This window comes from Palaemon carinicauda, chromosome 16 (assembly GCF_036898095.1).
Source record: "Palaemon carinicauda isolate YSFRI2023 chromosome 16, ASM3689809v2, whole genome shotgun sequence".
In the NCBI taxonomy this organism is placed as follows: Eukaryota; Metazoa; Arthropoda; class Malacostraca; order Decapoda; family Palaemonidae; genus Palaemon; species Palaemon carinicauda.
Genome location: NC_090740.1, coordinates 74,762,230 through 74,774,281, shown reverse-complemented (window position 1 = coordinate 74,774,281; position 12,052 = coordinate 74,762,230). Strand labels below are relative to the sequence as shown.

Here is a 12,052-nt window from a genome sequence, read left to right as displayed (position 1 = left end):
GTAAAAGTGCAGTGGGAAGTGATAAAGTGAGTGATAGTGTTGTGGATAGTGTTGCGCTTGAGGGTTCGTCTGTTCGTGCGTGTCGTCGTCCTAGTCCGGGACCTCTTGCAAGCCCCCAAGTCCAGGGGAGAAGCAATGTCGTACGACAAATGGGTTCGAGAGGCTTTAATCAGCGAACAGACGTTCCCTCCGTGGTTTCGGGCGTATCTACCCAAGATTGCCCCTACCACACAAAGACGAGAGAGCCCATTTATACCTCGTCTTCGGAAGGTTTTTCTCGCAAGAAACCATGGACCAAGGTCTCCCGACTGTTAAAGCGCAAGTCGGTCCCTTCCGCGCAAGTCCAACGGCCCAGCTGTAGCCACTGGGTCAGTTCGGACTCGCTGCAGTCTTCCGATGACTGCTCACCTCCTAAGAGAGGCAAAGCGGTACCGCCTCAGACAGTTACACCGTCTGTCGCCGCACCTGCTCCTGCAGACCCTAAGTGGTCTTTGCTGCAGAGCATTCAGTCCCAATTAACGTCTCTGATGCAGGACTTTCGTGCGGAGAAGGTTGCTGCTGCACCAGCTAGTACAGCCTCTTGCCTACAACCAACCACACACTCGGTTGTGCGTCCTGTGGACGCTGAGGCGACCTTCTTGCGCACTCCAGCTGAGAGAGTCCCGCCACCCATGCGTTCCAGTGTGCCCTGCCAGCCGCATGTTGACGTTCAGCGACGCACGGAGCCTTCCGTTGACGTTCGCGAGGTACAACAACCGTCAGAGTTGTTTTGTTTTGACGCGGTGCGTCAACCTCCGCAACCCAGTGTGGTTGCCACTGCTCACCCACATCAGGCTAGACAGTCTGGAGTAGACGCTGTGCGTCCCCGCGCTGCTATGGTTGTTGCCAGCTCACAGACTGGGCAACAGTTCCATGACGTTGCGCCCGGTTCAGTCACGCATGCACCCGTGCGACCCGGACTCAGCTAACCAGCCGTTACCTACTCCATTGCCGCTTCCTCCTCAATACTCGGACGATGGACTTTCTGATGATGATGGTGCTGCACACGTTGATGAACCACATTCGGATCTTGACGAGCCTAAGTCCACGCAACCCTCTTTGGACTTTAGGAAGGTTTTAGCTCTGTTCAAAGAGATGTTTCCGGACCAGTTTGTGTCTGTGGCTCCGCGCTCTCCTCCGTCAGAGTTTGTTTTAGGTATGCCGTCATCCTCGCCTGCCTTTACTAGACTCGTCCTCGCACGCTCGTCCAAGAGAGCTTTACGAGTGATAGGAGAATGGATGCAGTCCAAAAGAGTCTAGGGAAGACAGCCTTTACGTTTCCCCCTGCTAGACTCTCTTCTAGATCGAGCGTCTGGTATGCCACGGGAGAAGTTCTCGGCTTGGGAGTTCCTGCCTCTGCCCAGGGCGACTTCTCAAGTCTTGTAGACTCTCCCCGCAGGCTAGCCATGAGACGCTCAAAAATATGTTGGTCATCTTCGGACCTAGACCACCTTTTGAAAGGGATATTTAGAGCCTTGGAGGTCTTCAACTTTTTAGACTGGTGTCTGGGAGCTCTAAGCAGGAAGATCTATCCGACAGAGAAGGAGACTTCCTTGCTCATCATGTCCTGCATGGACAAGGCCGTACGTGACGGGTCTAATGAGCTTGCTGCATCGTTCGTGTCCGGAGTCCTCAAGAAGCGTGAGAACCTTTGCTCTTTCCTGTCAGCTGGAGTGACACCTTGCCAAAGATCGGAACTTCTGTTTGCTCCTCTTTCTAAGTGCCTCTTTCCAGAGGACTTGATTAAGGAGATTGCTGCTTCTTTGATACAGAAGGACACTCATGACCTGGTTGCGTCCTCTGCTCGCAAAGCCACCCCTTTGCCTACCTTGTCAGCTAGACCAAGGATGGACACTCCATCGTCCCGATTTATTCCGCCCTTTCGTGGCAGAGCCTCCAGCAGAGGAGGTGCTCGTGCCGAAGGGAGACGTGGAAAGAAGAAAGGAACCAAGTCCTTTAAAGGCAGAGTCTGACTGCCAGCTTCTTCAGACAGCAGTGGGAGCCAGACTCAAGAACTTCTGGCAGACCTGGGAGAAGAGAGGCGCAGATGCACAATCTGTGAAGTTGCTCAGAGAGGGGTACAAGATCCCGTTTGTACGAAAACCCCCTCTAGCAACGTCTCCCATCGATCTCTCTCCCAGGAACAGAGAGGAAGACAAGAGACGAGCATTGAAACAGGAAGTGTCTCTCTTGCTAGAAAAGGGAGCGGTAGTCAAAGTCCTGGACCATCAAACCCCGGGCTTCTACAACCGTCTCTTCTTAGTGGCAAAGAAGACAGGAGGGTGGAGGCCGGTGCTAGACGTCAGTGCGCTGAATGTCTTTGTCACAAAGCAGACGTTCTCCATGGAGACCACAAAGTCCGTTCTAGCAGCGGTCAGAAGGGAAGACTGGATGGTCTCATTAGACCTAAGGGACGCATACTTCCACGTCCCCATCCACCCAGACTCCCAACCTTTTCTGAGATTTGTTTACGAAAAGGTTGTCTACCAGTTTCAAGCCCTGTGCTTTGGCCTAAGCACAGCTCCTCTTGTGTTTACGAGGCTGATGAGGAATGTAGCCAAATTCCTTCATTTAGCGGACATCCGAGCCTCCCTCTATTTGGACGACTGGCTTCTAAGAGCTTCTTCCAGTCATCGCTGTCTGAAGGATCTAAAGTGGACTCTAGATCTGACCAAGGAATTGGGTCTCCTTGTCAATTTGGAAAAGTCTCAAGTGGTCCCATCCCAAACTATTGTGTATTTAGGGATGGAGATTCACAGTCTAGCTTTTCGGGCTTTTCCGTCGGCCCCCAGAACAAGCCAAGCCCAGTTATGCATCCAGAACATGCTGAAGAAGGAACGATGTTCAGTCAGGCAGTGGATGAGTCTGATAGGGACACTATCATCCCTGGAACAGTTCGTATCGTTAGGAAGACTACACCTCCGTCCTCTTCAATATCACCTAGCTGTTTACTGGAAAAAGGACAAGACGCTAGAAGCGGTCTCGATCCCCATTTCCGAGAAGATGAAGTCTTGCCTGACTTGGTGGAAGGACAGTATCAGCCTCAGAGAGGGTCTGCCCCTGGCTGTTCAGACTCCCAACCACGTTCTCTTCTTGGACGCATCGGACACAGGCTGGGGTGCGACATTAGACGGTCGGGAATGCTCGGGAACTTGGAACTCGAGTCAAAGGACAATGCATATCAACTGCAAGGAGCTACTGGCAGTTCATTTGGCCTTGAAAAGCTTCAAGTCTCTCCTTCAAGGCAAAGTGGTGGAGGTGAACTCGGACAACACCACGGCTTTGGCGTACATCTCCAAGCAAGGAGGAACCCACTCTATGACGTTGTACGAGATCACAAGGGACCTCCTCACCTGGTCAAACGGTCAAAACATTTCGCTAGTAACGAGGTTCATCCAAGGCATCTTGAATGTCATGGCAGATTGCCTCAGTCGGAAGGGACAAATCATTCCAACAGAATGGACCCTACACAAGGAGGTGTGCAAGAGACTTTGGGCCACATGGGGCCAGCCAACCATAGATCTCTTCGCAACCTCGATGACCAAGAGGCTCCCAATATATTGCTCACCAATCCCGGACCCAGCAGCAGTTCATATAGATGCCTTTCTCCTAGATTGGTCACATCTAGACCTATATGCATTCCCCCCGTTCAAGATTGTCAACAAGGTACTGCAGAAGTTCGCCTCTCACGAAGGGACAAGGTTGACGTTAGTTGCTCACCTCTGGCCCGCGAGAGAATGGTTCACCGAGGTACTTCGATGGCTAGTGGACGTTCCCAGAACTCTTCCTCAAAGGGTGGACCTTCTACGTCAGCCACACGTAAAGAAGGTACACCAAGGCCTCCACGCTCTTCGTCTGACTGCCTTCAGACTATCGAAAGACTCTCGAGAGCTAGAGGCTTTTCGAAGGAGGCAGCCAGGGCGATTGCTAGAGCAAGGAGGACATCCACCCTTAGAGTCTACCAATCGAAGTGGGAAGTCTTCTGAAACTGGTGCAAGTCAGTATCTGTATCCTCGACCAGTACCTCTGTAACTCAAATAGCTGACTTCCTTTTATACCTGAGGAAAGAACGATCTCTTTCAGCTCCCACTATCAAGGGTTACAGAAGTATGTTGGCATCAGTCTTCCGTCACAGAGGCTTAGATCTTTCCAACAATAAAGATCTACAGGACCTCCTTAAGTCTTTTGAGACCACGAAGGAGCGTCGTTTGGCTACACCTGGTTGGAATTTAGACGTGGTTTTAAGATTCCTCATGTCAGAAAGGTTCGAGCCGCTACAATCAGCCTCATTTAAAGATCTCACCTTAAAGACTCTTTTCCTGGTTTGCTTAGCCACAGCTAAAAGAGTCAGTGAGATTCACTGCCTTCAGCAGGAACATCGGATTTTCATCTGAAACGGCTACATGTTCTCTACAACTTGGTTTTCTAGCCAAAAACGAACTACCTTCTCGTCCTTGGCCGAAATCGTTCGATATTCCAAGCCTATCGAATATGGTTGGAAATGAACTAGAAAGAGTCATGCCCTGTGAGAGCTCTTAAGTTCTATCTAAGATGAACTAAACCTTTACGAGGACAGTCAGAAGCTTTATGGTGTTCAGTTAAGAAACCATCTTTGCCTATGTCAAAGAATGCTTTATCCTATTTTATCAGACTGTTAATACGAGAAGCTCATTCACATCTGAGTGAGGAAGACCAAGCTTTGCTGAAGGTAAGGACACATGAAGTTAGAGCTGTCGCAACTTCAGTGGCCTTTAAACAAAATAGATCTCTGCGAAGTATAATGGACGCAACCTATTGGAGAAGCAAGTCAGTGTTCGCGTCTTTTTATCTTAAGAATGTCCAGTCTCTTTACGAGGACTGCTACACTCTGGGACCATTCGTAGCAGCGAGTGCAGTAGTGGGTGAGGGCTCAACCACTACAATCCCCTAATTCCATAACCTTTTTAATCTTTCTCTTGAAATGTTTTTTATTGTTGTTTTTGGGTTGTCCGGAAGGCTAAGAAGCCTTTCGCATCCTGGTTGATTTGGCGGGTGGTCAAATTCTTTTCTTGAGAAGCGCCTAGATTAGGGGTTTTGATGAGGTCCTGTGGTATGGGTTGCAACCCTTCATACTTCAGCTCCTAGGGGTCGCTCAGCATCCTAAGAGGATCGCGAGGCTCCGTAAGGAAGACATACTTAAAAAGGCAGAGTAATTGTTCAAGTCGACTTCCTTACCAGGTACCTATTTATTTGTTTTTGTTATTTTGATAACTTCTAAAATGAAATAAAAAATCCTTAGCTCATAATAATGTAAACATATATTGCTGGTCTCTACCAACCCCCCTGGGTGTGAATCAGCTATTATAATCACCGGCTAAGTTTAATATTGAAAAATGTTATTTTGATAATAAAATAAATTTTTGAATATACTTACCCGGTGATTATAAATTAAAGGACCCTCCCTTCCTCCCCAATAGAGACGCAGTGGACCGAGGAGAAAATTGAGTTCTTTGTTTACAATGAGTACTGGGTATCTGGACGACAGAAGGCGCTGTTGAAGTACACCCCCTTCCTGCATAGCGATCGCTGGCGGATTTTTTCCGTAGAGTTTTCTGTCGAGCAGCAGAGCTGCAGCTATTATAATCACCGGGTAAGTATATTCAAAAATTTATTTTATTATCAAAATAACATTTTTACAAAAGGCACCTACTTTTAATGCTCCACCAGCTTCGAGCTTGCTTCAATGCACAGTTAAGAATCTTTGGGGCTATGCTGAGCTCATGGCTTCAAGTGAAGGGTACCTCCACATCGGAAAAAGTTTGGGTTCTAAGCCAGTGTCTGACTTGGAATTCTTCCCCTCGATTAATAGTTATTCTTACTGATATGTAAGGCTTAACTTGGAAGCGTCAATTAGGGATGATACGATCCCTAAGGAAATGTTCCTCCTGGATCACAGCAAGGCTCAGTCTCTCTTTGTTAAGGAGCTAAAGACAGCCGAATTTACTAATACCCATGTCTTTGCTTTAGTTTTGGCAAGGCAAGAGAAAGGAAATCACAAATACTTTGTTCAAGAGTACTTACAGGCATATTTTATTTTCCTTTTTTCCTTTCCGCACTGAGCTATTTTCCCTGTTGGAGCCCCTGGGCTTATAGCATACTGCTTTTCCAACTAGGGTTGTAGCTTAGTAAGTAATAATAATAATAATAATAAGAGTTTTGGGTTCACTGCAGTTCGCTACTGTGACAGACCTTATCCTAGAAGTAAGACACAAACATGCCAACAGAGTCTGTATAGGAAAAGCATAAAATGCTCGGAGAGATCTTCGCCACTAAACCCTGGTCTTACTTAAAAAGCAGCTCAATCCGTGGTCCACTGCCAAGAATTTATCGACACTCGTCCGTCTGCATTATCCTCCTCCTCCTGTTACAATTCACATGGATGCTTCGGAACAAGGGTGGGTGGAGGGACATTTCCCTTCCAAGAAAGTACAGTGTCTGTGGTCAGTCACATTACGGACATTGCATATCAGTGTTTTGGAAGCTCTGGCTGTGTTTCTGAAGAGGCTAAACCCAAAGACGAAATCACACATCAAATTAGTCATCGACAACAGGGTGATAGTTCAATGTGTCAACAGACAGGGCTCCAGGTCTCCTCAGATCAACCATGTGATTCTAGCCATCTTCACTTTAGCAAAGCAGAGGAATTTGCAACTCAGCAGTTCACCTAGAAGGGGGTTCGCAATGTGACGGCATAAGCCCTGTCAAGATCCAAGCCTCTGGAAACAGAGTGGTCTCTGGATGCAAAATCATTCTGTTTCATTCTAGAGCAAGTCCCGGAACTGCTAATAGATCTCTTTGTGATGAACTTCAGCAAGAAGCTTACCAGGTATGTAGCATCAAACTTAGATCCGGAAGCGACAGGAACGGATGCGATGTCCTTGGATTGGAACCAGTGGTCTCACTTCTACCTATATCCACCATTCAACCTCCTAATAAAAGTCCTGAACAAACCGCAGGCTTTCAAAGGAACAGCGGCTTTAGTGGCTCCCAAGTGGCCCAAGAGCAATTGGTATCCTCTTGTTCTGAAACCCAAACCTCTCCAGGTCCCTCTACCATCTGCAGTGCTGTCCCAGGATGTTCAACAGAAGACTGTCTTCACTTCCTCTTGGATAATGAAAACCCTTCAGCTCATGATTTTCTCGCCCAAGGGGCTCAAAGAAAGTTTGGAGTTGCAAAGGAGAAAATTGACCGCATAGAAGAGTACAAGTCCAATACCACAAAACGACTATATTTTTCTTCCTTGAAAAAATGGGTTTCATTCATGAAAAGTCATCAGCTCTCTTCTATTACTATGGACTTCTATATTTCTTTATTTAATTGCATGATCAAGGTCTGGCCTCTACAACTATTGCATCATGTAAGTCGACACTAACTAGGCCCATTGCTTATGCTTTTGATATTGAACTCAATAGCGAGCTGTTTAATAAGATTCCGAAGGCTTGTGCTAAATTGAAACTAAATGCTCCTCCCAAGGCTATTTCATGATCTTTGGATAAGGTCTTGCTCTTCGCCTCTTTGATAGATAACGCCCCTACCTCTGTGAGGGATCTTACTCAAAAGACCATCTTTTTACTTGCTATGGCTTCTAGTGCTTGAGTCAGTGAGTTTGTGACCCTTTCAAGGGATGATGGCCACATTGAAATCTCAGAATCAGGGAAGGTAAATCTTTTCCCAGATCCAGCATTCTTGGCAAAAATCTAACTTCCCACGAAACGCTGGGGGCCCTGGAAGATTGTTCCACTACAGGAGGATCCTCCTCTGTGCCCCATGGAGTGCCTTAAGGCCTACCTGTTAAGGAGCCAGGTCTTTAAAGACGATGAATTTTTTAAAGGGGAGACAACAGGATCTAATCTTCCTCTGAAATAGCTAAGGTCCAAACTCACCTATTTCATCAGAAGGGCTGACCTTGATATTATACCATCGGGTCATGACCCTAGAAAAGCTGCCTCTAAAATTTTTTCCAATCTATGTCCTTTTGCAGGCTTACAGGCTTACACAGGATGGAAATCTTCAAGAGTGTTCTTCAAACATTACTTGAGTCAGTTGGAAGAAATGAAATACTTTGTGGTGGCCGCTGGTAGTGGGATTAAACTAGCTTCTTAAGTGTTGTGCATGGACTTTCATGGACTGTATAGTTGTGACTTCTCAGTTTACATTGTGCAAAGGGATTAATGGTCTTCTTTTCTATGTACTATTTATAATTGTAAAGAGTCAAAGGTGATATTTTCCTTTTATGTCATGAGTGTTACTATTTTATTACTGTTACAAAATTTTGGTGTCTGAAAACTTCCGTTTTCTGTACATATCTAGTGTATATAATGTTGCATTTACTGTTACATTTATGAATATTTAAGATTGAGGAATTTCAAATTGCAGGGATGGAAGGGGGCCAGGATGGTCCAGGCTAGTCAGTTTGCATTTCTGGCAGATGGTAATAACGCAAAACATTGTTATGGTGGTTTTTTTTACCAGTCACATGTAACTTTACTAACAGGTTGTCTTTTTTACTGTGCATATCATTGTATCGTAATTTTGTGGAACTACTGTCTTATGGTATTTTAAAACTTGGATGGTGGGCATTAAGCATGAAAGCAGTGATGAATTCATTAATATAAGAATGATAAAGTTTAACTATCTGCAAGGATTGTTGGCATTGTTTTTTTATATACCATGAATAAATCCCTCATCAGAAAGATTATGAAGAATGGGAAAGAATGGTTTTTGGGAGTCCAGATGCACTGTAAATGAACTGAATAAAATGGAATTCCATTAAATCTGCAGGAATTTGTGATGCCCACATAGGTTACCTTATCAGTGGCCTGACTAAAAACAGTGAAAAAACTTTTGGTTGGCAGTTGTTGACAGGGAACGTATTGAATAGAACACGAATCCATTAACATTCAGAAGCAGCTTGTTATGTCCAGATAGCTGTAGGATTTCTTGACGCATATGTTTGCTAGCTTACTAGCGGTAGTGAGATCAACTGACCATAATCCGTGGGAAAAATGTACTTTTAATTGTTGGTCATTAAAAGCCTATGAAAATCACTTGATAAGATACAAATCGGTTACCTTTTAAAAACATAGAACCCGGGGATTGTTAGTCACTAGGACTTAGAGTAGTAGGTAGAGGCATGCTGTTAGAATTTACTCCAGTGAAATTGGTGCCAGGTTCATTACAGTAGTTATAAAATGTAGATTTAAGTTATAGTTTTGGTACTGTACTCCATGGGTGTCATAATCTTCAAGGCGCACGGAACATTAGAGTATTTTTGGATAGTACCACTTGGAAATGCTTCCCATGACTGTGGGGAATCTTGAAACAAACCTAAATGAAAGTATTGAGCTCTATGAATATTACCTAATTTTACTTGAGGGTTACACATTAGTTCTAGTACCACTATCCTAGCTTCAGAGTTAAGTGTGGGTTTCATCAATGGACTTTGGGAAGATTTATTTAAGTACATTTTATATGGTTAAATTAATTATTCCAATAATGTATCTTGCCAAAGTTGATAAGCATTTCCTGGCCACCTCTGCATTCTGTACTGAATAATAGTATAGTGGGTCTAGTAAAAGTATATTGTAAACTCCCAGAAGAGAGTGGCTTACTAGTACCAGCGGAACTATGTGTTCATTCATCCAGGTCACCACCTTAAGAGGTGGTAGCCTTGCATGATGGGAAGTTCTAGAGAAGCAGTTGTATTGTGCTTCAAATGGATAACTTAGATTTTTTTCATTGAGTGAATGTGTAATGTCTGTGTCTTCTAAAGGAGGAACTGCAATGAACTTCAGTAGATACAGTATTGAAATAATTCTATTTCAAAACTTTACGTTTTGTTATTATTCACTTTCTTTCCACAGTGGTATTTACAGCGAGTCTCCTGACTATGGTAGCATTCAGTCCCTCGTACAGCAATGCCTAGACGATGAAGTGCGACATAATAGGCATGCTGAGGTATGTATTGATTTCATTTTGAATTTTTAGTGAGGAGGAAAAGTAGACAATGATGCTTTACCATTGTTACACTTCTAAGATTGAGATGGTTAAATAAAACCAATCTGCAGTGTTTGTACATATAATGACTGCCATTGTTTCTAAAATTTATTGTTACTAAGTAGGTGAATAATTTCTTTTCAGGCAAAAGAGCGGTCCAGTGAGGGGCGCTTGCCCAAAGAGTCTACACCAGTTCAGTTTGATGTAAAAAGCTCTGTGGGATTATTTTCATTCAATGAGGACCGGTTGGGTCTCAGTTCTCAGGATAATTTTTCAACCATACGGGCCAATACATGCGTCTATAAAGGTACTCATCTCTCTTGAGCCTAGTGACTTGGTGCTTATTTTTTTACTAAAGTTGTACAATTCTTCTTCTTCTTCTTCTTCTTCTTCTTCTTCTTCTTCTTTGTCAACATCTTTTCCCACTTTTATGTGGGGTCGATGTTTCTGGCCAGCATTCTCCATCTACCTCTGTCCCACACTTCATCACCAGTTAATTCCTTTGATCAAAGGTCATCCTTGATACAGTTCATCCACCTTTGCTTTGGTCTCCTTTTCCTTCTCATTCCCTGTACCTCCGTTTCCATCCCAATATACTGTTCATCTCTTCTCATGACATGACCATGCCACCTCAGCCTACTTTCTTTGTTCTCATCTGATAGTGCTCTAACTCCTGTGGTACCCCTAATTACCTCATTCCCCATCTTATCTCTTCTCATCACCCCACACATCCATCTCAACATTCTCATCTTGGCCACATCCAGCTTCTTCTCTTCTGTCTTCTTTATTGCCCACGTCTCCGCTCCTTACATCATTGCCGGTCTCACAACTGTCCTGTGTAGTTTACCTTTCAACAATGAGAATGAAAATTACTATTTACAGTGTAATGTTTTGAATGCTCTTTTTGTACAGGAAAGTGGCAGTATGAACTAATGTTAGGAACCAAGGGTGTAATGCAGGTTGGCTGGGCAACAATGAATTGTCAATTTTCAAAGGAAAAAGGTGTAGGTAAGTAATCCACAAGTTATTTATTCTTTATTAATGTAGTTTGTGCCCACTTATTTATGTTTTTTCCATTACTAATTACAAACCTTATGCTATTTATAGGGATATTACTTTCGGTGAAGCTGAAAGATGAGCTATGGGAATTTAACGAGGGATAACTACCCCGACCGCTAGTTAGGTGGAAGGGTGGGGGATACCCGGCTACCCAACTCACTCACACACCTGGGCTGAGCACCCTTTTCGCTTTCTGGCTCGGTAGAGGACGGTCACTGCTGCTCTCTCCCACCAAGCCTTGCCATTTGAATGATACTATTTTTCTTTTACTTTTCAGAGTGTGGTGGATTTCTTCTGGTCTCATGCATACCTATCCTTGTCTTGAAGGCCCTTCCTGCTGTACCTACGCGTCCGCCATTGAGACGGGCTCCCACCTCCAGTATCCGGCTTGCCGGGGCCATCGGTGTGATCGGGACAACACTTGTAATGAATGTCTGGAGTGATCTGCCTCCCAGTGGGAGAGGTATGGGCACAGGAAAAAGAAGAAAGCCAAGCGAGATTCTTCTCTTTCGGGGTCCTCCTCGAAGTTAAAGAAATCGCGGACTTCTTTTTTAACCTCCTAAGCTGCTCCGCCGCCGGTCCTCTTCAGGGTACGGCTAAGTAGCAGCACAGCCCTGGTAACTCCAGGTCAACCTTGTGGGTCGAGTGACGGTACCGAGCGATTTTGTCTCGTTCCTTCTCATAGGGATCGCTAGCTCTATATCTGATTTTCTTGGTTTTTTGTTTTGCTATTGCTGGGCTTTGATGGTCCCCCCTTTAAAGGAAATTATCTTCGAGCTCCTTCAGTTGGATGTTGAGCGGAATCGCACTTTCTACTTCCTCGGAAGGGGAGCCTTCCCCTGTGGGCACAGGTGCTGCTACCTGTCAGTGTGACTTTTGGTCTCCTGTTGGTGACACTGAAGATGATACTTCTCCTACT

General features: G+C 44.9%; 1 protein-coding gene across 1 annotated transcript in view; it reads left to right on the top strand.

The window, feature by feature from the left end:
• Window positions 1–12,052, top strand: part of LOC137655775 (E3 ubiquitin-protein ligase RNF123-like) — a 233,307-nt gene that overhangs the window by 64,986 nt on the left and 156,269 nt on the right. The window contains exons 4-6 of the mRNA XM_068389912.1: window positions 9,942–10,035; window positions 10,219–10,381; window positions 10,987–11,082. Coding sequence (XP_068246013.1) covers window positions 9,942–10,035; window positions 10,219–10,381; window positions 10,987–11,082 — 353 coding nt within the window. The remainder of the gene's footprint in view (window positions 1–9,941; window positions 10,036–10,218; window positions 10,382–10,986; window positions 11,083–12,052) is intronic.